The sequence below is a fragment of the Sphaerodactylus townsendi genome, linkage group LG07 (genome assembly GCF_021028975.2).
Source record: "Sphaerodactylus townsendi isolate TG3544 linkage group LG07, MPM_Stown_v2.3, whole genome shotgun sequence".
Classification (NCBI taxonomy): Eukaryota; Metazoa; Chordata; class Lepidosauria; order Squamata; family Sphaerodactylidae; genus Sphaerodactylus; species Sphaerodactylus townsendi.
This window is the reverse complement of record NC_059431.1, coordinates 70,274,945-70,299,997: the sequence shown is the minus strand read 5'-3', so window position 1 is coordinate 70,299,997 and position 25,053 is coordinate 70,274,945. Positions and strand designations below refer to the sequence as shown.

The window sequence follows — 25,053 nt, the reverse complement described above, 5'->3', positions numbered from 1 at the left end:
AGGCCAACAACCAGCTAAAGATGCGGCAGCTGTGAAATCAACCAATAATAATAATAAGTTTTTTTCAGTGTTCCCCTTAATTCTGGGTTGTTTGTTACTGCATACAACAATGAATCAATTTCCTGTTTTTAACAAATAAAAAACATTTAAGTTTAAATAACTGTCTTTCTCTTGTTAATTCAATTACTGTAAAATTTAATAGTGTAAGAACTATTTTATTGTTACAGAAAATATTGTGAGACTGTGTGGACTTTACAGAGGACTAGTAAAAAATAATGCTTTACCACCAAACTCATCCACATTATTGGTGGACCACTGGTAACGACTGTTAGTGTTGTTGGTGGTGCATTTCAAAGTATAACGTATTGCTGTCAACTTAAACCTTTTCAGCGGAGCATTGCAAATAAGAAATTTGGGCTTCCAAATATTTCACCAAGGGTTTGTTGTATGGTCTGCTATTCCAAGAAAAAAAAGGCAAAATTCCCTATGACACACACAAATCCCTGTAAGTAGACCAAAGGTCATGTTTCTGCAGCTTGGGACAATGCATTTTTTTCAAAACTCAAACATCAGCATCTTATTAGTAACACTGATGGTGCTAGTTTTCTTGTGTATTCGTCTATGGGGAAACATGTTACACCACTTTCCAGTGGAACATAAGCTCTCTTCAAAGTCACATCTTAGCTACACATCCTATAATCCAATGTGAAATGGGTGGCTCTGTTTTTTCAGGAGGTGCCTGGCCTCCCTATAAGGTTTTTCCCTTCCTGCCTTCTAGTGCAGATTTTTGTAGCTGCTTGGTAAAGCTGCGTTCCTAAATCTTTAAAAAGGTTCCATGTTTTTTCTACCGGGAAAAAAAATGATGCAGTTTTCAGGATTGCTGAGTGCATGGCAAATAGGAGAGAATTTCATAAGACAGTCTCACTCTCACACCAGAGCAACGCTAGAGTGACTACTGAATTGTGTGGCTCTGAAGGCAATCACGATCTCAGTGTCTCATACCGTGCATCTCCTGTATTTTTCTGCCACCCCTCGGGGTCAATTTGAAATGATGCGGGGAGGACGGACAAAGCATGGCGGTCCTGATCCAGTTCGAATCTCTTTCCTCGCTGCTCAATGTAAAAAGTGGTTAAATCTCACCATGGGTCTCCCGTGTCTTTTCTAATTAGGCCACGGCAGTGTTTTGTAGTTTAGACCTGCGCTCGCCAGGATCCTCGTATGGTTCGCTGGGTATAGGTTAGGATAAAAAGACGCACCCGGAGCCTTACTCAGCCGCCTGCTCGACGCAGTGTTTTGCATTCCCGCAAGCACTTCAGCTTTCATCCGCGGGGCGGCGCCAGAGCTCGCGGAAGGCCGAAAGCACTGCGGTGGATTCTCCTGCTCCTTTTTAAATTACTGCGGAGGAGAAAGGGACGGGGAGGGGGAAGGAACCTATAGAGCAGCCCCTAATGAAAAGACAAATTCCCCGACAAGGCGTTTTAATGCCAGCTATTCATCACATACCCGAGTATTAAAAACGATTACGTTTGTTATACAATGATAAAGGACAACACCTTTTTTTCTTATTAGCAGTCGTCCCCCCCCCGTCCACATTCATACGTGTGTACGTGTTACATGCTTACATATGATAGGAGGAGCATGCTTTGATGGTGAAGAGCTGCAAAACCTCGAACCATCTCTCTTTCCCTTCCCCCGTACCAGAAGCTTTAGAGCTCCGACTGAGATCGAATCAATTGCCCCTTATTTGATCATTGCAACGTCTTCATCATTTTAACACTGCTCGCTGCAACCTGCAAAGTTACAGGCAGCGGCCGGGAGGGGAGGAGAGAGATGGGCTGAAAGCCGCATCTCGACTGCTGATCTCCGACCTTCTTCCCAACCCAGGTTTTCTATTCCGATCACGTCTTTTTGAGGAGGGCGGCGGGAGGCAGGCAGGCAGGCAGGCAGGCAGGGAATCAGGACGGCGCCGAGGGTCCGTCCGCGCTGCGCGTCTGTGGCTGCACAGCAGCGGGGGCTGGAGGACGAGGGTGCAAAAGGAGCGGGCGGCGGGGCTAGTGGCGCGAGCGCGGGTGCCTGGCTGCTTGTGTCCAGATCGTTTCCTGACCACCGATTGGTACCCGATTCAAAGTAGCCCCCACTTCCCCTCCTGGTTTTTTTTTTGGGGGGGGGCACTTTCAGGCTGAGGATTTTGTTGAGGAGTTTCTGCCCCCCTCCTTGCGTCAGCCCCACGTCACTCGACCGGTGGCAGCTCCTGGGCTCGGCGCTGGAGCTTTATTATCAGCCGCCAGAAGAAGAGGGGCAGGCGGTGGCGGGATCGCGGACGGGCGTGTGCCAGAGGGGGCTAGGAGGCGGCCGGGAGTCGAGCCCCCTCCGGGCCGGCCTCTCCCTTTCCCTTTCCTAGCGCGGCTCAGTCCAGGCAGGTTCAGCCGCAGGTAGGAGCCCCGGCGCGCCACTTGGCCGAGTGCGGACGGCTCGCTCTGCTCCGTAACCGCGGCGCCCCCTGCTTGTCGGGCGGGGAGCGGGCAGGGCGCGGGTCAGGCTGAAGCGGGGGGGGGGGGGGGGTGTCTCCTGGCAGGTTCGGCGCTCACGGGGGTCTTTGGCTCTTTTTTCCTGCGAAGGCTCCCCGGGCACTGGCTGCTGCGCCACGAGGGCCGGCGAAGGCGAGAGGCTCAAGGGACGCCACGAGGGAGAGTGCAGAGGATGCCCGAGTGAGCACCCGGCGTTGGACGTCGTCGCTGCTTCTGCTGCTACTGTTGCGCGGGCGGCCGCGCTGGATTGAGCGCGCTCGGCGCGGCGGGAGAGGGCGGCGGCGGCACCCCCATTGCCCGCATGGGGGCCTGGCCGAGGACGTGGTGGTGGCGGCCGCCGCAGGGCCCTCCTCGGCCGTCGGCGACCCCCGCCCGCTTCTGGAGCTTGTGCTGGCTGGTTCTGGGCCCGTGGAGAGGGCTCCTGGTCGCCGCCTGCCCCAACGCGTGCACGTGCAGGCCCGAGCGGATCTGGTGCAGCGACCCTGCCGCCAGCCTCGTGTCCTTCCCCGTGCTCGGCAAGAGGAGCGAGCGGGAGAAAGTCACCGACATGTGAGTGAGCAGCGCCCGAACGGGGGCGGGAAGGGTAGGGGGAACTGGCAGGGAGAATGACCTGGGGGGTGGGGTGGGGTGGGGGCGGAAGGTATCTGCTATCTGCCCTATTTACACGGAGCGATGCAACCTGAACGTCGCGTCTTATCTTAACACCTTCTGTTAACAGTCCCTGGAAGTCTCTCTTGGTATACCTAAATTATGCAAGTAGGTCGTGCCTAAATGCCTGATTATTTCAGGTGTAAAACATACCTATTTGTTTTATTTTTGGGGGGAAGAATTCTCAGTCGGAGTAAACGTAGGTATTTTTTATCTACTTCGTTTTTTAAAATTAGTTCCCCTTCTTGCTGTGGTCGGACATGTGCCTAGAGAACAGCGTCTCAACCTAGAGAAGGGTAGGGGCAAGGAGAACAGTTAATGTGTTTTTGTGCACAGTTTGTAATGCTTCTTATTGTATTGGAGAAAACACCCTTGCCTTCAGAGCTGTTTACTTCTGAAGTGATCTGGAGACATTTTTAGCACTAGAGCTCTCGTTGGCCTCTCTTCAGCAAATCTTCCAATCCTTCTAAAATATTTCCAGTTCATTTTTTTGTGTATTTGGGAAAAAAATTTCTAGCCATAAGGAGATTCCACTGAAGAAGATTTTGTGTAAGGAAACTACATTTTGGAAAGGATGTGTAAGAGGAGATTGTATAGCAATGCACTTGCTTACATAGCTCATAACTGCAAGCCTGAAAGCCTGTGCTGATCTAATTTAGATTTGACTTTCTCTGAGATATAATTTTGAAACCATTTAGCTTATAAATCTTAATTGCCTGCAGTGCAATTTCCTGGGAATAAATAGATGATAAAGCAATAAAGAACATAGATCGGTGTTGGTTTTAGGACAAGGCTGGTGTTCTGTTACAAGCCTGCTGTCAGACTATGGTAGGGTAACATGCACATTTCTGCTTGCTATCATTAACCTTTCGCTAGCTGCTGCAGTTCTGTAAATAAGTAAAACATAATGTAAGGCCATTTGTACTAATGTGAATTTATTATTAGTGGCCACTAATAGGAAAGTTAGATGTGATTTCTTTCTTTTTTTACTGATTCTGCCAGTTTTCATGTTTTTTCAAAACTACAAGTGGCACGTTTTGTTTGTGTGTGTTTACACTTTCCTTTTGCACATCATTTCTGTAAGGTGTATGAAAAATTCAATGCTAGTAACAACTGGGAATGTAGAATTGCTTTTCCTCTGTGTACAACATAATAAATCCTAGAATCTTGATTCATAGAGTCGGCATCCCTTGGTGCACAAGACACTTGTGGGCAGGAGCTTTCAGTGAGGGATAAGAATGGTGGAACGTTCTCTTCATCAACTTTGTGGGTGGGTGGAATACCAACTGGGAGAGGACCTTGTTAATCCTCTTCAGATTTAGGGAATTACCCCTGTTGCCCCTCAGTCAAACTACATTAGAGAAGGGAGCTAAAAAAAAAAAGAACTGCTGTTTATTGTAATGATATTTCTCCTATTTGACTTTAAGAAGGGATCATAGATATTCTGGTGTTCTACTGGACTATTCAGAGTAGTACTCTGTAGAACAAAGCTTGTATACTTGGATACAACTTAATAAAAAAGATATAGACATGTTCATTTGTAGCAAAGAGAGGATTCAGCAGTGAGGGAGGGCCCGCAGTCCCAAATTTCAGGGGAGGGGGGGGGGCAAATGAGTACAGTAATGGTCAGCCTATCATTATTTATTTTCTTTACTGTTTATTTGTGTTTTATTATTTATTAACCAATTTTGTACTTGAGACTCAAGGTGTGTACGTGGTTTAAAGCAATGTAATTGAATGTTATGAGGGATCCTATAAGCAGTACAATAGATGTACGATTACAAAAATTTAAACAGTGCAAAAAAGTTTCAGACATCCTAGTTCACTCTCCCCAGACTTTTAGAATTAGGACACTTCAGCCCTGCTAACTGAAAATTCCGTTCTAGCCAATTGCACAGAGAATTTGGAATATTTATTATAGGTTCCACACTTTTTTTACCTCAGCTTCTTCCTTTTTTATATATAGAGAATTTACACTTGAAAGACTATTGATGAGTTTCAGGGAGGGACATGACAAATAATTGATGGGGCCCTGCCCCACTGTGCACCACTGTGGCTGTACACCTGGGGAGGGTGTGTATGTCATAAATTATGGTAAAATGAAATAGCAGCAGGTTCAAAAGTTTGAGCCACATTAAATTACATTACTTTTTCTGAGTTTTAAAAACAAATTTAGTTTAATTAAAATTTTATATTCCTTGGATGTTAGTAATTATTTTTAGATAATTCTTTTCATCTCATAATATTTTATTTCTCCTTTGAAATATAGCCCATTGAAAGACCCCATTGTCACTGGAATAAGTAGCTCAGGATAGTTGAGTGCAGATGTGAAGGCCAGAGGTGTTAAAAAATGACTGAAGACCTCTTATTGAGTCATCTGTCTTTACTACATTGTTCTTTACAGTATAGTATGTAGGGTTCTCTTTACAGGTCTTTACAGTGTAGAAAGGATTTAGAGGGTTCTCTTTACAGTTCTGTCACTGAAAAGTCTGTTCAGAGCACCTATATTGTTGGTGTTTTTTTCCTTTATAATAATATTTCTGAATTCATTATAGTTCTCCTGTGGCATTTGTTATTCCTGCTTATGGCAGAAAGACGGTGAATATTTTCTCTGACTTTGCTCAACAGTTTGAAAAATCAAAAGTTGCAAGCAGCTGCAGAAAGTGCTTGTTTTAATTATTGTTAGTCAATTACCCAAGTATGTAACACTGATTTAGTTTCAAATGCTGTTTATCAATCGTCTTTATTAACAACTATCCGTAACTGATTTAGTTTCAAATGCTGTTTATCAATCATCTTTATTAACAACTATCCAGTAACCTTTTGAATGGCTTTTCTCAAATTTAAAACTAAATACCGTATATTGTAAATACACTGATAAAGCAAGATTCATTTTCCGTTTCACTTAAGAGATTTTTTAGCAGTATGTATTTCTTCTAGCTGTCACCACAATTTTGCCTGGTAACTTTTCTACTATAAATTACACTTATCATTAGTTTGCCAGGTTGCTCATACAAAGATTTTATTGCAAAAATTTAAGATAGAAATAATTGATAAAGCACCTTTTTCTTAGAGGATGTGCAGGCCAAGACCATTCATTAATGTTGAATGCCAGTTAAACATCCAGTTGCTTTAGCTTTTTGTACAACACCTAGTTCTACTTTCATTAAACAAACTGTGTTGGTTTTACAAAGTGTAAAAATGCTTCCTGTGTAGTATGTTACTTCGTAATTTAATAACCCACAAAACCAATAGGCCTTCTTTTATTCAGCATGCCATAAAGAAATCTTAGTACCAATTCCATCGCATCTGTGCAAAAATTGACAATCTATGAAGTTTTTCATATCTTATGTGTATATAAAAGGGAAGAATAGTGGTTTTGGGATGGATGCAATGTTTTACTATACACGTTTCCTTCTAAGCTAATTTAGAATGTAAGCAACTATTGAGTGAATTTGGAGGAAACTTGAGACTTGGCTTTGTAATCAGGGTAAGTGTTCAGTGCAATAGAATTAGTCTTTAAAAATACGTACTACGTAATAATGAGTTTTCACATCATTGTTAGAAGGGCATGATCTGGTAGAAGGGCAAAAGAGAGAAGGGGGAGGGTGGGGCAGCTTTTCCCAGATGAGGGAGCTGATGAGGAACTTTAAGTCAACGTAGGTGTTCAGAGATAGTGGATAGAGCAGCAGTGGCGTAGGAGGTTAAAAGCAGGTGCACTCTGATCTGGAGGAACCGGGTTTGATTCCCAGCTCTGCTGCTTGAGTTGTGGAGGCTTATCTGGGGAATTTGGATTAGCCTATGCACTCCCACACACGCCAGCTGGGTGACCTTGGGCTAGTCACGGAGCTCTCTCTGCCCCACCTACCTCACAGGGTGTTTGTTGTGAGGGGGGAAGGGCAAGGAGATTGTAAGCCCCTTTGAGTCTCCTATAGGAGAGAAAGGGGGATATAAATCCAAACTCCTCCTCTTCTTCTAAATTGTAAATCTGCATAATCTCTGATATAGCAGAGGGTGAATGCGAAAAGTTAAATTTTCCCAACCTGACATTCTTCCTTTGAGAGTTTACATAGTTTAGGCCGGAACTCACTACTGAGTAAAAAGTGCCGGTAAATTTGGTTTTAGTGTAGATAAATAAAACCCATCAAGAAGAGAATACCTTGCATGGCCACGTTTCTTGTCTCCTGTAATAGATTTTTCACAAACTCACTTGACTGCTTTAATGACTACAAGAAGTGTTCTTATAAAGATATGCCTATAATGTGATTCTATTTGATCATGTTCTTAGGGGTACTGATATGGGCTTGAAAAGCTGTTGTTAGGTATGAAGGCTATTGCTCCGTAATGGACTTCAGTCTGCTTTGATAATTTGGAAAACAAATCTGAGTCAGAGGAGAAGTGAGAGACAACCACAGGGGCACTTATTTTTTCAGGGTGGAATTTCTAGAGCTGAAATAATGAGTTGTCATTGTCTTGAGACTTTTTGATGAATATATTGTTTTGACACATAAATATAGTGCATTATGCATAAATATAGTGCATAATGAAACAGTTAAAAACTGTTTCATTATGGACTATAATACATTGCAGCTAACTTTACCAGTTCTTTTCTCAAGCCATTACTACAGTGATTTATCACTATTCAGACAAGCAGAGTTTGAAATTAATTGCTCTATTTAAGGATACAGCATGTGCCAACAAAAAAAAGTAGGCAACTTTTCAACTCTTCCACTATGGCAGTGAAAGAACAGATTGTGTATGTGTGTATATCAGAAACCGCAAAATGAGTTTGTGATGTGGTTATGCAAACCACTACAGACCTGTTAATAAATAAGACACATCGTGCAATTTAAAGAATAAATTATTTAGCAAGGTTTGTAAGCTGGTGCAGAAAGATTCTCCTTGCATCACAGTGAAGTTTTGCCCTGTTAATAATCGTGGGTTTCTTCCATGTTTTGCTTCATAGGCTTTGTGTGCAATACAAAAGAAGAGAGTATAAAAGAATACCCTTATCTATGTTTTGTATTTGAAGGTCTCTGTCAATCTGCAGTTATGCTGAAACTGTGGTCCTTCCTGTGATTTTGGGATGTGGTGACATCTCTCCTGCTCCCTTATTGTGTGGTAAAGCTTGAACCACATGCAGTGTAGTCTGGACCATGGAAAGGTCTCCCTTTTGTGGAAGGCTAGGGAAGTAATGAATCCGAGGCTCCAGTCAAGTTGTGTTTTTCCCCAATAAATAATCTCTGAACAGGTCCAGAAATGTGTCATGATGGAGAAACCATTGACAGCTAAGTTGTGTGTTGGAGCATGATGCAGATTATAAATGCACAAATTGTGTATGCAGATTGATCCCAGAAACCATTTACATGTCTCTCCATGATAAATTGCTTGTAACTTTTTATAGGGTGGTTGATTGTTCTAAAGTTATCCCGAAACAAGTAGAAAATTGTTCAGCAAGGAGAACTTGCTAAGGCAGTATTAACTGGGCAGATTAGTGGAGGCTATGCAGTCTGCCCACAAAAAGGATGAAAGCTGGAAAGATTCTCGTAAGACATTAGACTTCCTTCATGAATTTTCAGTTTACATGTACCATGGCCTCCTACATGCATTTAGCATGTTTTGGTATAGGATTAGTGGTGCTCTTTTTTCTTTTTTTTTCTTTTTCTTTTTTAACCACAAGAAGCTATGAGTACCAGGACAGGGGAATCTTAATATATTGTTGCAGTTACAATGATTTTGTAGGTAAGAATACAGTGACCGTAAAGATGTACTGTACTGTACTGTGTAAATGTACATTAGTAAAACTATCATTATCTTATTTTATTTTATTTATTATTACCACATTTAGATGCCACTTTGCTCATAGAACTCAGGGGGTATACATAGGATTTATAAGTAGTATTTCATGTATGCATTTTCCAGACCCTTTTCTCAGTTCCTTTTCTTTTCCCTCTCTTGAAACTAAGAGGCCAGAGGAGGAAGGAAAAGCAAAGAAATCCTGTGGGAGGCTTGTCAGTGACAACTTGTGGATGTGACATAATGATCTCGAAGTATTACAGTTGATCTCCAGATATTTATTTATTTAGCAGATTTTTATTATGCCCTTCAAATACATCCCAGAGTGGGTTACGCAATCAAAATATCCATCGAGCATTACTATAAAAACATCATCATAACAGATAAAAACTCCTAAAAACATTACTAGAAGCAGTTACCCAATCTCAGGTAAGCTGTTCTATAAAGCTGATGATTCATATTCCAACTGCATTTGGCTACAAGTGGTGGGGAACTGTTCCCTGTGGAGGAATCCCATGCTGTGTGATAAGTATGAACACTTTGGCAGGCCTAAGTGCATCTTGCTACGCGGTCATCTAGGAAAAAGGGCACAAATTGGCTGGGAAGGATCTATTCAACGCCTATTGGAACGCCCATGCATTTCCTGTGCATAGAGTTTTAGAATTGTTGTGTGTGATCTCACAGTGATGAAGTGAGTTGCATGCCAATAACTATATGTGTGACATTACGTTTTCAGCATGGGTGCTTCTGAATTGAGAACTGTATAAAAATTCAATTTAGTGCCATTTAATTTTAATACCATGAAATGTTAGTGGAAATTATTGGGGCTGTTCTTATATTTATCATATTCCTTCAACAGATGCTTGTTTTCAGAAACTTAATATGTGTACTCAGTATAAGTACAATCCATATATGCTGTTTTTAAAAACTTTAATTTAGATGACGGCTTTGGTTGTTAACAGAGTCAGTGGCGAACTTCAGCAGCATACAGGATGGAGTTGTTGACTTAGTGGTGTCTTGATCTTGGGAGTAGGACATTTTTGCCTTGAAGGCATAGGCAGTTTGAGGGTGCTGTTGGATGCATATATTGCATAGGTGTCTTTTTCTAGGGCAGAGTGATTTTGCTTCTGGAAGAATTATCCTAGCTTGGGATTTTCACCTTTGTGAATATGCTCTCCAGTTTGTGACATAGGCTAGGCTCCATGAAAGGCTAGGCTGAAGGCAGCATTAGTCAGAGACTTTTTTGGTTGTAATTCCAGAATTAGGCTGTTTGCTTGACGAAAGCCCAGGTTCTGTTTTTATATATTTTAAGAAAAACTGTGGAGATGTTTTTGTTTTTCTTTCCAATAAATTGATTCTAATTCTAACTGCTTGTGGCATTACTGTTTAATATTATGTATGGAATTTTAATGCTTATAATATACTAAGTTAATAAACAAAAGGTAGGTTATATATTTGAGAATAAATTAGGTGCCTGTAGTTCTCTTATGGGAAGTAGAAATGAATGAGAGAATAAGAGAGAAGTAAAATTTCTGGGGAAAAACTTTTTGTGGAAAAAGAACATTTGAGCAGAATACACACAACAGTGGTGGGATCCAAAAATTTTAGTAACAGGTTCCCATGGTGGTGGGATTCAAACAGTGGCGGTAAAAGCCAATGGGGGAGCTGGGCGGGCGCTGGTGTGGCCAGGCTTTCCGGGGGCGGGGCATTAATAATTTCTCTGCTACTGTAAAAAACTCTTACTGTAAAAAAAGTTCCTAATTTCCAGCTGGTATCTTTCTGTCCATAATTTAAAAGCTCTCACTATGTAAAGTCCCTATAGATCTGCTGCCAACAGGAAACAACTACTTCTCCTCTAATTGACTGCATATCAAATACTTAATACTTTCAAATACTTAATTTTGTTTCTAGAAATCCAAAGAGAAGGGATACTTTCAGCAAACAAGGAACTTTACCATATTTCTAAAACATGTTTTTAAAACAGCCCAACAGGGAAGGTATCCCGTTTTCTGCAGCCGTAACCAGCCACATAGGAAAGTATGGGACTTTATGCCAACTGTGAAATCATGAGTGGTTACTACACAGTTTAGTGAAGATTCACCATCACACCACTGTTTGTTAACTTATATTCTGAAGGAGGCTAATACATTTCAATATACTCAAATAATTTGCACTTTAGATTAAGACACAAATGGTAATTAAAACATGGATCCGATGGACCATTCCTACTGCATAAGGCATATTCAAAGGCTAGATATCAAGACTGCTGCCAGGATGCACAGGTCATGACTTTTTTTAAAAAATTAGAGTAAGCATTAGTAGTTTAATACCTTTAACTTTTCACTTATACCAGAAATATGCTTTGTAATCCTTTAGCCCCATATACCTTTACCTAAAATGGTCAGTCATTAAACACTCCCTTTTTTTTTATTCAGGTTGGGTGACCTTGGAGGGCTGAGTCTGGCAACTTTCAGCCCACCCACCTCACAGGGTGTTTGTTTGGGAAGGGCAAAGGAGATTGTAAACCCGTTGAGTCCTCCTGCAGGAGAGAAAGGGGGGATATAAACAGACTCTTCTTCTTCTTCTGTTTTAAAGTAAAAAAATAAACCAAAGAGACTTATCATCCATTGTGAACTAGAATTCGCAATCCATACTGTATATTCTGCAAATATTTCACATTAATTAATCCAGGATTAGAGACACAGATTAGCATAACATTCTCACATACAGGAATACAGAGCTTTTAAGTGGCCAAGCCTCATGGTAAATCAGAATTTATCATAAAATGAACAGACAGAGTGCCAAAATAAATAGCCTACCAAGCAAGTAAAGAGTCCCCTGGACCCAACAGTAGTTAAAGGGTCCCTCCTCTTACTAGGCGGCAAGCTCCGGGCTACAAGAAAGAAGAAGAGAGGGGTGAGGCGAGGGCGTGGAGATGGAAAAGCGGACCCGATTAGTAACCCCCTCTTGGCACACACAAATGATTAGTAACCCACTCTCAGGAACTGGTGAGAACCTGCTGGATCCCACCTCTGTGTGTGTGTGTGTGTGTGTGTGTGTGTGTGTGTACAAAGAGAGAGAGAGTATTTTTATTAAATGTAAACTTATTTTACTTCTTTAATGACGTAGAGTACATCATTATTTAACGTATAGAATTTCAAAATATAATAGTGCAATCTGAAACTGTGTTACAGCCTTCTAAGAATGTTGAATCCAGAAATCAGAGGGCTTAGAATGGAGTAACTTTCCATTTTATTGAATTAGAAGATTTTAATGCTGCTTTTTCAGGTAACCTGCTTGAGGATGACAGTGTTAGTTTTCTCCATGCAGAATTATGGGTATATCCATCGTAAGAAATAAAATGTGTACATACTGCTTCACCCAATGCTTCTTAAGATATCTTGAATATATGAGTTGATTGATTGATTGATTGATTGATTGATTGATTGATTGATTGATTTGATTTCTATACCGCCCAATCCCCAAAGGGCTCTAAAATTTTAGATTCCCTGTCCTAACTTTCAGTCACAGGACTACAAGGAATTCCCTGCTGAGAACTCAGTTTGCAAGAGCGAGTTGCTGGACTCAGATTTCTTCTGCAACCGCACTGTGGGCCCAAAAAGCTTGAGTTCCCAGTAGGGAACTTCCTTTTGCTGTATGAATGACTGAATTGAAGTTGGGAAATCTAGATCCAACCAGTAGAACACCATAATATGTGGTTTGCCCTCAGTTTTTGTAATCTAAGGCACTGAGTAGAAAGCACAAATTGTGTAATACTTAAAGAAAGTGTGTTATTTGGACAGATATAATCTGATCCAATTAAAGTTAAACAAGCAGGGTATTTGAATAAAAGGTTTCACTTTTTGACATTGAAAACATTGTCTTTTTAGTAATCATGCACATTTAAGCAATTGTTTGTGGACAAAAATAGTCACATTTAGTAACAGACATATATTTGAAAATACACTGTGTATAATACACACATTGTGTGTATTGTTTTACATGGATGTGTTCATAATACATATTTTGAATAGATAGAATCTACCTTTGAAAAATATATTTTCCCCACTGAAGTTTACTATTTTTCTTGATCTGTCTGGAGTTATGTGTGTGATAAGGTAAAATTACCGTAATGATCTGGCCATCTCTTGTGTATTGATTGGTGCCTTGACATGGCTAATGTGGGGGTACTGTTAGCAAGATGTGGTTCTGGTAGGTGGCAATGTGGATTTCAGGAATGTTGCAGAATCTTTGTCAGTAAAGCTTTGTTAATTTTTGTTTCCATAGTTACTGTTGTGCAGGCAATTCTGCTGCTGGAAAATGGATCATGACTGTATTACACTAGCACTAATTCTGACATAACGACTATCAGTTTACTGAGACTATAGGATAGTTTTTTACATTTCATGTACTACATTTTCCCTTGATGTATCGCTTTTGCAGCATATTTAATAACTATCTGAGTTCAATGTTGCATACTGCCTGTTATCAGTTCCTACCATTCTCTGCCTCCACGTTTCATCCGTGGATCTGGGAGGAATCGAGGTTCAAGAAATTGTCTGAGATCATTGTTTGCTGCCAAAGAAAGATAGATGTAATTGAAATAAATATGTATCATCTTGTGTCTTTATGACATAGGTATGTGATCCCTGGTCAGTATCTTTTATTAGGGTACTAGTAAAGTGTATGTCATAATGACATCAGAAGACCAAAGATCAGAAGACCAAAGATAAAAGGAGGAGATGAGAATTATATTATAAAGTTGCTTTGGGTTCTCCTAGGAGAGAAAAGTGAGATATAAATATCTAAATAAGAAAGATAACCTGTGAATTGTACCTTCCAGGGGATTAGTTTAATGAAAGACTGGCAGAGACATCCTATGTAAAGTTTCACCCGCCTAAGTCTATTGAAATCATTGAGCATAGAAGGGTGTAACTGTGTTTAGGATGGCACTCTGGGTCATGTCCAAGTTCTGATGTCACTGTTGCAGTGGCTTGCATCCTCTTCTTGCAAAAGTGATGCTCTTGATTGCATGGAGAAGCTGTCCTTGAAGACTATCCAGAGGTTACAGTTGGTTACAGATTACAGGGTACAGATTTGTCTGTTTTCTTCTATTGTTGCCAGCAGATGAAAACTTTTTGTTTTGTTTGACTTATCCTCAGTAACTTGTACTGACCTGTCCTATCTTTTTGTGTTGTTTTATGTACACCTCAATTTAATCACTGTTTAATGTTTTTAATGTTCGTTGCGTTGGGACCCTGTTTGACTGAAAGGCACCAAAGCAGTGTAACAAACAAACAAACAAACAAACAAACAAACAAACAAACAAACAAACAAATGTAGTATACAAATAAGAGAAGGAGCCAGGGACTGATCTCACAAAAAAGGATGTTTAGGTACCATTTTTAGCATACGTTTTATCTTTTAACATTTGTTATTATATAAAAAACTTAAGTTTTTAAATTTTGAAGTATTGTTTTGTATTATATTTCAGTCATATTCCTTTTTATCTCCATAAGGACCTAAAGTGGCTTATCATATCATTCTCCCCTCCTCGAGCAGGTGTAAGAAATACAATTGCTGACATGTACTTTTCTACAAAATTATTAAAGCTGCAGGAGGTCTGTTCTCATTTTTCACTCTCAGGGTTTGGTACTTCCTGCCCTTTCCCCAAGAGCTGACATGAGTGAAAATTCATGAGAAAGCTTGATTTATTAACTTCCAAGATTTTACTCAGCAGAAAGAATTCTGGTTCCAGTGATAACTGCCTGTCCCCACACCCCGCCCTTGAGAACTGGAACAGGAAGGATTGCATATTTGGAAATATGTTTCCCATAAATGGGATATTTTGATAGTAGAACATGGACCAAACTGCCACATTACTCATTTTTGCCCATAGTTCATATTTGCATAGATGGCTTTTGAGAGCACCCTTGTAATTCTAAACTGCATAGTTTAACTTTTAAAACAGATTTTTCAAATAAATTATGTAGACATTGTTCTCTTGCCTAAATTTCTTCAAGCATGGGGAAAAATGGTAAACATGCCATGTTTCAAGTTTTAAAAGTGATTTCCTATTTGGACTACCCCAACTCAGAATAAATAAGCATGAAATGTATTCTTTTCCTAAATTAGTTGATATTATTTAGTTTTTCCAAAATATGTGGGCTGAGCAGGAATGACTTCTGCTTGTGGCTGTATTTGTCATAAGTTAGTTTTGGAAAGATTAATCTCCAGTACAGAAATGTAAAGCCTTTAGAAATTGTGAACACATGGGGTGAAAATGCCTTTATTTGGATATTTTGTGTAAGAGTAAGTATTGCATTGTATGAATCTGTATGAATGCCTTGGTATATTTTGGTCACATTAGGTATACAAGATACGCTTCATGGGATGGGAAGTGATTCTCTCTGCATTAGAGCACATAGAGATTCACTGCCTCTGTGCCCTCACAATAAATTCTACTTGCAGTTCTCTTTTGTCCTTCTCTCAAACAACTCAGTGGGGTCCAAGGGCATAAATAGCTGCAGAGGCTCCAGTGAGATGCTCCTGCAAACCCCTTCTCTGATATCATTGGAGTCTGAGGTACAAAGTGTCCTTGGGTTTTAGTGCCATTTTAGCTGTCTCAAGTTGCAGTCCCATAATCTTCTCTTAAGTAGATGTTGTTTGCTTTTTGATGAGAAAATCAGCCACAGTGCAACTTAATTTAATCTTATATTTCAGTAATTAAAAATACATATTACAGTTTGTTCAAATACAGGTTTATATTTTTCAAGGTAATCTACTGGTACGGATGCTGCATAATCTATGGTTGTTTCAAATGAGTTTGTACTCAGCAGAAATGTCACAGAGGTGGGGCAAGTACTTGCTGTGGGGTAACTCTTTAAAGGTACAAATTTACCCATCTTCCATGTTAACTACATTTTGTGAAGACTTGTAAAAAATAAATTGGGACCAGTAATTTACCACTCCTTTGATTCCTTTATTTATCTATTTGTCACATCCTCAACTTTTACCTTTGCCCAGTTTAATCTTTCCACCTCTTCTCCCCATTAATGCCTCAAGGTGTCTGTCTTCAGGCACTATTTTACAAGTAAAAGTGCTGACTTGAAAATGGAGAGTACATGTTGATAATCATTGATGAAGAAAATATATAGCCTAATCTATAGAGCTGTCATGGCTGAGTACAGCATTGCTTCTACAACACCACCAGGGGGCTTTGAAATGACGTGGGAAGGCAGCAAGCTGCAGAAACTTCCCAACTGCATGAGAGCCCTTTTTGACAGCCTTTCTTGACACCAAAGTCCAGTGGAAGCAGGCTAAGTTGGCTCCACCCCAGGAATGCTCTAGCCCAGGGGTCTGCAACCTGCAGCTCCAGAGCTGCATGCGGCTCTTTTGTCCTTGCACTGCGGCTCCATGTGGCTTGGGTCCTCTCAGCCTCCTTTGGAGAGTTGCCCTAAGGGTTAATGGGAAAGAGTCCCCATTCCTACAGAGGCACAGCCTGAGACGGCTATCCCAAGCCACTACCAGCTTCCCTGTCCCAGCTGCCTGGTTGGCTGATGCCGGTGATGACGGCATGGGGCAGGGGCAGAGCAGTGCTGATGTATCCTCTTGAACAGATGAGCAGTGAAAGGCGGGAAATGGGAGGGAGTTGCAGGAGCACAGATTTTCAGCGCAATCCTAACCTCAGTCCACCCCCCTTGAATGTGGGGTCAGGGGTCGACCCTGCTTTGGGTGGCCTCATTTTCCCCTCCCCTGGGTCCTTCTTGGGGGGCGGGACCACATGGGGGACCCCAGCAGTGCCGCCTTGGGTTGCAGCCCCCCCAGCAGCCCCACTGAGCTCCAGGGGCTTTCTTGGCAGATGGCAGCCTGGCTGAGTCCAGGTAAGAAAGACGATGTCAGCTTTTAAAGGAGTTATTACCTGCAGCCCTGCAAGATTGCACTCGTCAGGGCTGTTTGATGGGGAGGCGGGGGCAGGTGAGAATTGTTTGCTTCTGCATTGCCAAGGAGGACAGGAGCGCATGGGAAAAGCCTTGCACGTGGATCTTGGAAGGTTTACTTCAGAGTAAGTAAGTGGAGGGTATGCTTGTAGATCGTGGAAGGAAGGAAGGCTGGGATCATCCTCAGCCATGGTTGTCGCGGGTTGCCAACTCCCGGCGGGCAAATCCCAGGACATTTGGGGGTAGATTTTCAGAAGCTGTGGCTTTTGGGTCCAGGGTGGGGGCCATGCTCAGTGAGGAATATGGCTGTCGAGTCTACCCTCCATGGCAGACATTTTCTTGGGGGGGGGGGAGAAGTTCATCCCCTCCCCCTGGAAGTTGACAACCCCATTAAAGGCATCAATTTTAATCCACCATCCAAATGGAATTTGAGGGGGTTCTTTTGGGGAGCATAATCAGTGTCTTTCAACACAAGAAAAGAGAAATGTGTGAAACGGGGGGGTCTATTGCTGGTCATTTGAATCATGTACAAAACAACAGGCTTTTAACCCCCCCCCCCGTTTTTTTTTGTTTTTATGGGAAAAAAAATGGGCCCCAAAGAAGGGAACTTCTCCCTGCATGAGAATATATACAGTGTTATCTTCATTTTAGATGTCAAAAAGTATTTGCGGCTCCAAGTGTTTTCTTTTCCATTGAAAACAGGTCTAAATGGCTCTTTGGGTGTTAAAGGTTGCTGACCCCTGCTCTAGCCTACCATCAGCTGCACCAGCCTACAGCTGTGGACTGCAGGCTGTTCTGGGTTGGGAGCTGCAGAGCTGTGCAGCACCCATCCGCCCCTTAGTTTGCCTCCTCTGTTGGTAAAACTGCCACCTATGGTTTTAGGGTGAGCACAGATGCTGGCATGGCCCCATGCTGGCTCAAAGAACCCATTCCCCCCCCCCCCCCGTTCTGGGTGGGGTGCCCATCATGTCATTTTGGAGGTTAAAGTAATTTGATACAAAATGATCTGGTAGTGAAAATAGCGCGTGGTATTATGGTTGTTGACATTTGCTGTGGCATATAAAAGGAACATCAGTACTAATCACATGACTTCAGTTAGCCACTCATAACTTAGAGTGATTTTCTTGTAAGTTATAAAAACTATTTAATTACATAAAAGGAAAGCTATTTCTGAGAGCACAAAAGCACACTACATTTCTCAAAATTGACCTCAGAAATGCATGGTGAAGTCAGAGCTTTGGGGAGTATTAATGTTTGATAAGCAACATCAAGGTTGAGTAGTTGCAAATGGGGGGAAAATAGGCTTCAGGAAGATAAGAGGTTTTGTTTCAAACTTTGTTCTGAATCAGAAGTATGCCCGTATAATAGTATGTGAGGCAAAGGTGCACATGAGGCCAAAAATTTCAGTACTGCATATATAACCCATTTTATTTATTTATTTAACAACATTTCTATCTTGCCTTTCTGCCCTAAGATATGGCCCGAAGCGTGGCACAAGTGAAGCAAACGTACATTCATACCAATTCTGCCTGCAGAGCAGATAGCTTTGTTATACAGTGTAGTCCTAAGCAGAATTACACCATTCTAAATCCATTGATTTTAATGGGCTTAGAAGAGTGCATCTCTGCTGGAACTACTTTGTTAGTCAGACAAGTGACCTGTCTATGGCAGGGAGCAAATTAAATTCTGACTGGTAACTTAACCTTTGGAAAAAAAGTATTTCTTGGCTCTCAACAATGAGCTTGAATAAAAGCTCATCCATCCTTGAATTTACTGGATACATATATAACCTATTCAATAAGTGTGCATCCCTTTTTGATCCAGAAAGTTCAGATTAAAAGAGACTTGGCAATGTATTTCAATCTTGTCATGAAACCAGTATTGGTCTTTGTTTCCAAATTATTTTTGGCATTATGGTGTAGAATTTTACAGAGTATTCCTAAACAGAGTTACACCCTTCTAAGTTTACTGAAATCAACAAAACACATTATTTTTATGTTTAATATTACAGCTGCCAGTTCTTCAGCTGGCATATTGTTACAATTCGAGCCTCACCCAGAGGCCTAGGTTGTAGTATTCATGCAAATCCCAGCAGGGTTGCCTTCTGAATCTGACAGATGTTAATTTTGTTGACTTGAAGATGTTTTCAGAATGGTGCCCATGATGCTGATCACCACTGGGACAACCTCAGGTGGTTTGTGCCATGGTCGCTGAATCTCAATTTTCAATGTGGTATTTAGTGACCTTCTCCTGTTCTTTTTCAATTATTGCTATGTTGACGGAGGTCACTTTCTTGTCCTTGATCATTGTGATGTCTGGTGTATTGTAGAAGAAGAAGAGGAGTTTGGATTTATACCTCAGCTTTCTTTCCTGTAAGGAGACTCAAGGTGGCTTACAAGCTCCTTTCCCTTCCTCTCCCCACAACAGACACCTTGTGAGGTAGGTGGGGTTGAGAGAGTTCGAAGAACTGTAACTAGCCCAGAGTCACCCAGCAGGAATGTATGAGTGTGGAAACACATCTGGTTCGCCTCTGCCACTCAAACACATAAGCCTCTGCCACTCAAGTGGAGGAGTGGGGAATCAAACCCGGTTCTCCAGATTAGAATTCACCTGTTCTTAACCACCACACCACACAGGCTCTCATGGGCCAACACTTTGTCTGTTTGGATTTGAAAGTCCCACAGGATCTGGACCTTCTCATTTTCTGTGATTTTTTTTGAACAGCATTCCCACCAGTTTTTTGCTGTCCTAATGTTGTAATTCTTTCATAAGTTCCAGAGATCATCTTGGCCATCGTGGTGTAGTGGTTAAGAGCAGGTGCACTCTAATCTGGAAAACCGGGTTTGATTCCCTGCTCTGTCACTTGAGCTGTGGAGGTTTATCTGGTGAACTAGATTAGCGTGTGCACTCCAACACAGGCCAGCTGGGTGAGTCACAGTTCTTCAGAGCTCTCTCAGCCCCACTTACCTCACAGGGTGTTTGTTGTGACGGGGGAAGGAAAAGGAGATTGTAAGCTCCTTTGAGTCTCCTTACAGGAGAGAAAAGGGGAATATAAATCCAAACTTTTCTTCTTGGCCACTGAGTTGTGCTTCTGTTTGTACTCAGTGTGGGCGATCTTTTTGCAACAGCTGTGTACATGATCTACAGTTTCATTGGCTTCCTTGCACAATCTGCAGTTTGTATCATCTGAGGATTTTTCGATTCTGGCCTTGATAATATTTGTCCTAATGGCCTGCTTTTAAGTGGCTAAAATCAGTGATTTGGTTTCCTTTGTCAGAGTTGTTAACCACAGCCAGGTCTTTTCATTGTCCACCTTATCCTTAATCTGCTCCAGAAATTGGCTATGCAATGCTTTGTTGTGCCAGCTTTCAGTCCTCGTTTTAATGTGATAAGTGATAGTGTCTACAAAAGGCTAGAGGGCAAAACACATAAATCCCAGGTTAGGGACAGAGTATACAAGTGTCTCTATGCTAATAGTAGAAGCATTCGACCTAAAATGGGGGAGCTGGAGTACAGAGTTTTGAAGGAGGACATTGATATAGTGGGCATCACAGAGACATGGTGGAATGAGGAGAACCAGTGGGATGCTGTTATCCCAGGTTACAGGCTCTACAGGAAGGATAGGACAGGGCGTATTGGGGGTGGGGTGGCCCTCTACGTCAAAGAGAGCATAGTGTCACATAAAATAGACAATGCAGGGGGAGCTGATTCCTCTACAGAAGCACTGTGGATATCAATACCAGGGGTGAAGCATAGTTTAACATTAGGAATATATTATCGTCCCCCTGACCAAAGTGCACAAGAGGATTCTGAGATGGAAAAAGGAATTAGAGAGGCCAACAAAAGCAAAAATGTCGTGGTAATGGGCGATTTTAACTATCCCCACATAAACTGGAAAAATGCATGTTCAGGTCATAGTAAGGAGAGAACATTCCTGGATATGCTAAATGACTGTGGCTTAGAGCAGATGGTTGTAGAACCAACCAGGGGAGATGTGATCCTAGATCTAATTCTATGTGGGACCCAGGACCTGGTGCGGGAAGTCAGTGTTGTTGAGCCGATAGGGAACAGCGACCACAATGCTGTCAGATTCAGTATCTTCATGCGAACAAGTGACAACTACTAATGTAGTTACATTTGCCTTCAGAAAGGGAAATTTCTCAAAGATGAGGGGGATAGTGCGCAGGAAGCTGAAAGGGAAAATTAAGAGAGTCAAAAATGTCCAAGGTGCTTGGAGGTTATTTAAAAACACCGTCTTAAAAGCTCAGCTGGAATGTGTTCCGCAGGTTAGAAAAGGCAGCGCCCAATCCAAAAGAAAGCCACCATGGTTAACAAGGGAGGTTGAGGAAATTATTAGGAAAAAAAAGATGTCTTTTAGAAAATGGAAGTCCAACTTAACTGATGAAGAATACCAGAGAGAACACAAATGGTGGCAAAAGAGAAGCAAGTTAGCTGTGTAAGGGGAGGCAAAAAAAGGATTATGAGGAACGCATGGCTGCTAACATAAAGACTGGCAACAAACAGTTCTTCAAAATGGCACATCAAAAGCAGGGAAGAAGCCAGCTGAGGGAAGCGCCGGTGAGGCCCGATTAGATGATGGTGAAGGAACAAAAGGTGTGCTAAAAAAGATGACAGGGAGATTGCAGAGAAGCTGAATGAATTCTTTTGCACATCACCTTAAGTCTTCACCCAAAGAGGAGGTGAGGAAAATTCCTGCACCTAGAACCCAAGCTTCTTAGGAGGTGAATCCGAGGGAACTAGCGAAGATAGTGGTGAACAAGGAAGAAGTTCTGGCAGCCATTGATAAACTAAATGCTACCAAGATCCCAAATTGGCCCAGATTGCATCTTCATCCAAGGACAGTTCTTAAAGAGCCTCAAGCTATGAAATTGCTGATGTTCTCACATTAATATGCAACTTATCCCCACAGGAAATCAGGCTCCCATCCCTGAAGACTGGAAGACATTGGCCAATGTCACAACTACAATCTTTAAGAAAGGGTCCTAGGGGGACCCAGGAAATTACAAGGCCAGTCAGTTTGACATCTGTTCCTGGTAGAGATTAGTAGAATCCTATCATTAAAGATAAAATTATTAAACGATGTAGAAGCAAGACCTGCTGAGGAAGGAGTCAGCATGTGAAAGCTTTCTTTGTAGAGGCAAGCCCTGTCTTCTACAGAAACTTACTAGAGTTCTTTGAGGGTGTAAACAGACATGTGGATAAGGGGAACCAGTGGACACTCGTCTACTTGGATTTCCAAAAGGCTTTTGACAAAGTTCCTCATCGAGAGATCTGCAAGGAGAAAAGAAACTCAGCAATGAAGGAATAAGAGGGGAAGTCCCTCCTCATGGATTAAAAACTGAAAGTTTGGAGGAACAGGGAAACAAAGGGTGTTAGGTATAAATGGGAAGTTCTCACAATGGAGAGATGTAGGGAGTATGGTGTCCCCCAAGGATCCGTGATTGGGACCAGTGCTCTTTAACTTATTCATATAAATGACCTGGAAGTAGGGGTGGGTAGTGTGGTGGCCAAGTTTGCAGATGATACCAGAATTATGTAGGGTGGTGAGAACCAATAAAAGGGATTGGGCGTAAGAGCTCCAAGCCGACCCTTGATAAATTAGGTGAAAGGTGGGTCTCCAGAAATGGCAAATGCCACAGTTCCAGAGTGTAGCAAAATGTAGAAACTGATGATGCACTATAGGGGCAAAAAATCCAAACTTCACATACTACGCTACAGGGGTCGGGGTGCCTATCAGTCACAGTGAACCAGGGGGAAAGAGGAGATTTGGGCTGTCTTAGTTGATAGTTCCATGGGAATGTCAAGCACAATGCATGGCAGCTGTGAAAAAAAGGGCAAAACCTATGCTGGGGATAATTAGGAAAGGAATTGAGTAATAAAACTGCAAGGATTGTCATGCCCATATATACTCTAAAGCAGTGGTTCGGACCGCACTTGGAGTACTCTGTATTCAGTTCCTGGTGAAAGCCACATCTCAAAAAGGATATCGAAGAAGAGAGATAGAAAAAAAAAAAGAGGTGCAGAGAAGGGCAACCTTGAGGATGATTGAAAGGATTGGAGCAGCACCTTCCTTATAGAGGAGGAGGCTGCAGCGTTTGGGACTCTTTAGTTTGGAGAGGAGACACGTCTGAGGGGGGGATATGATTGAAGTCTAAGTAAAATTATATACATGTAGGGGTAGAAAATGTTGACAGAGAGAAATTTTTCTCTCTTTTCTCACAATACACTAGAACCAGGGGCATTCATTGTTGTGCAAAATGCTGGGGGGGAAAGAATTAGGACTTCAATAAAAAAGGAAACAGTTCTTCACGCGAACGTGTGATTGGTGTTTTGGAATATGCTGCCACGGGAGGAGGTGGTGATGGCCACTAACCTGGATAGCTTTAAAAAGGGCTTGGACAGATTTATGGAGGAGAAGTCGATTTATGGCTACCAATCTTGATCCTCCTTGATCTCAGATTGCAAATGCCTTAGCAGACCAGGTGCTCAGGAGCAGCAGCAGCAGCAGAAGGCCATTGCGTTCACATCCTACATGTGAGCTCCCAAAGGCACCTGGTGGGCCACTGCGAGTAGCAGAATGCTGGACTAGATGGACTCTGGTCTGATCCAGCAGGCTAGTTCTTATGTTCTTATGTTCTTAATCACATTTTTTTCTGTTTGGTTCTCTGGGCTTTCAGTAAATGCCTGTTCTCCGTTGAGCAAGAGGACATCTGGGTCTTGTTTGATCTCCATTCAGGAAGGCAGGGGTTAATAAAAAAAATCTCCGAGGCTCCTCCGCTTTCTGAAGGTCCGCCTCCTCTCTCGCTCTCCAGTTTATTCCTTCCTTAGGAAGAGCGGCCACTGAATTTTGATCTTTTTTCTTAAAGAAAATCATCCTTTCTTCTAATAACGCTGGGGATAGAACTGGGAGTAACGCGAGCCCTCTGCCTTTAAGCGGCACAGCGTTTCTTCCCGCCCAGCCGCGCTGATCGGCAGTCTCGTTGTTGCAGCCTTCTTGGCGCCAATATGAGCGACTCGCTTTCTTCCACTCCCCTCTCAATCGGAACGCAACGCAATGCCGAAACGGGGAGAGACTGTTGTCTTCAGAGGAAGACAGTGAAGATTCCTGCGAACGCTCCCAGAACGGAGCGGGCAGTGCAGAAGTCTTTCAGAAGAGAGCGACCGCAATCTCTCCAGCAGGTGAAACGCGCCAGGCGGACGGCTCCCAGCCAACTGAGCCTTTGCGCCAAAAAGAAGGTGCGCGCAAAATGGCAGTTGGCCGTGGAGGTTCGCACCACAACAGCCCACTGCACCCTGGTGTCCCGGGTCAGGGCTCTATTATGTTCATATCACAACAAGAGGAGAGAGAGGAGTCCCCAGAGAGTCTACAGGAGGGCGGTAAGCTCTCATTGAGAGACTTAAAATCTGAGTTATTTGATTTTATTAAAGGAGTCCTGCAACAAGAAAGAGCTGTTATGAGAGAGGAAATGATTGAACTTTACAGATCTCAAATGGCCCCTTGTTCAGCGAGCCCTCTTTCCAGCTCCATAGTATCTCTTTCCAAACAGGTGGTTAGAGACAATAAGAGGGCTGGCACCACTTGGCAAACCAAAGCAGCCCTTGAAAGGCCAAAGCTAATTCCTGAGCCCTCTGGGAATTCAGATTCAGAGCCACCCAGCAGGGAGAAAGGGATCTTATTATTGATCCTCTTATTGGATCAAGAGGACTTGGAGGAGATGAAGGTTACTTCACAATCCTCCCGTCTTTTTCAGATGGATGATTATCAATACTTATTGTCTAAAGCTGTTGCTTCCCTACACCTGGGGGAAGCACAAAGTGGAGAGGGTTCCTCTAAGTGTAAATCCACCTCCCTACACAAGGTGGATGGGGAATTTTTTCCTTCCAATCCTAATTCCAAGAAGGTATTCCCCTTTCCAGAGTATTTTGAGACACAAGTCATTAACCAATGGGAGAAATCAGCGGCCAACCGGCGGTGTCCCAATTTCCTGCGCAAGTTGTATGATTTACCTGCATATGCTAACAATATTTTATAAGTTCCCATTATAGACAGTCCCGTAGCTGCGCTGCAGGTCTTGTATCAGGTCTTGTATCCAAGGATTAAAGAGATGCAAGATGGAAGG

General features: G+C 42.3%; 1 protein-coding gene across 1 annotated transcript in view; it reads left to right on the top strand.

Moving 5' to 3' along the window:
* Window positions 1-2,033: 2,033 nt before the first annotated feature.
* The window catches only part of NTRK2 (neurotrophic receptor tyrosine kinase 2), a 215,377-nt gene continuing 192,357 nt past the window's right edge, over window positions 2,034-25,053 (top strand). Inside the window, exons 1-2 of the mRNA XM_048504371.1 lie at window positions 2,034-2,432; window positions 2,619-3,077. Of these exons, the coding sequence (XP_048360328.1) occupies window positions 2,830-3,077 (248 nt within the window). The 5' untranslated portion in view covers window positions 2,034-2,432; window positions 2,619-2,829. The remainder of the gene's footprint in view (window positions 2,433-2,618; window positions 3,078-25,053) is intronic.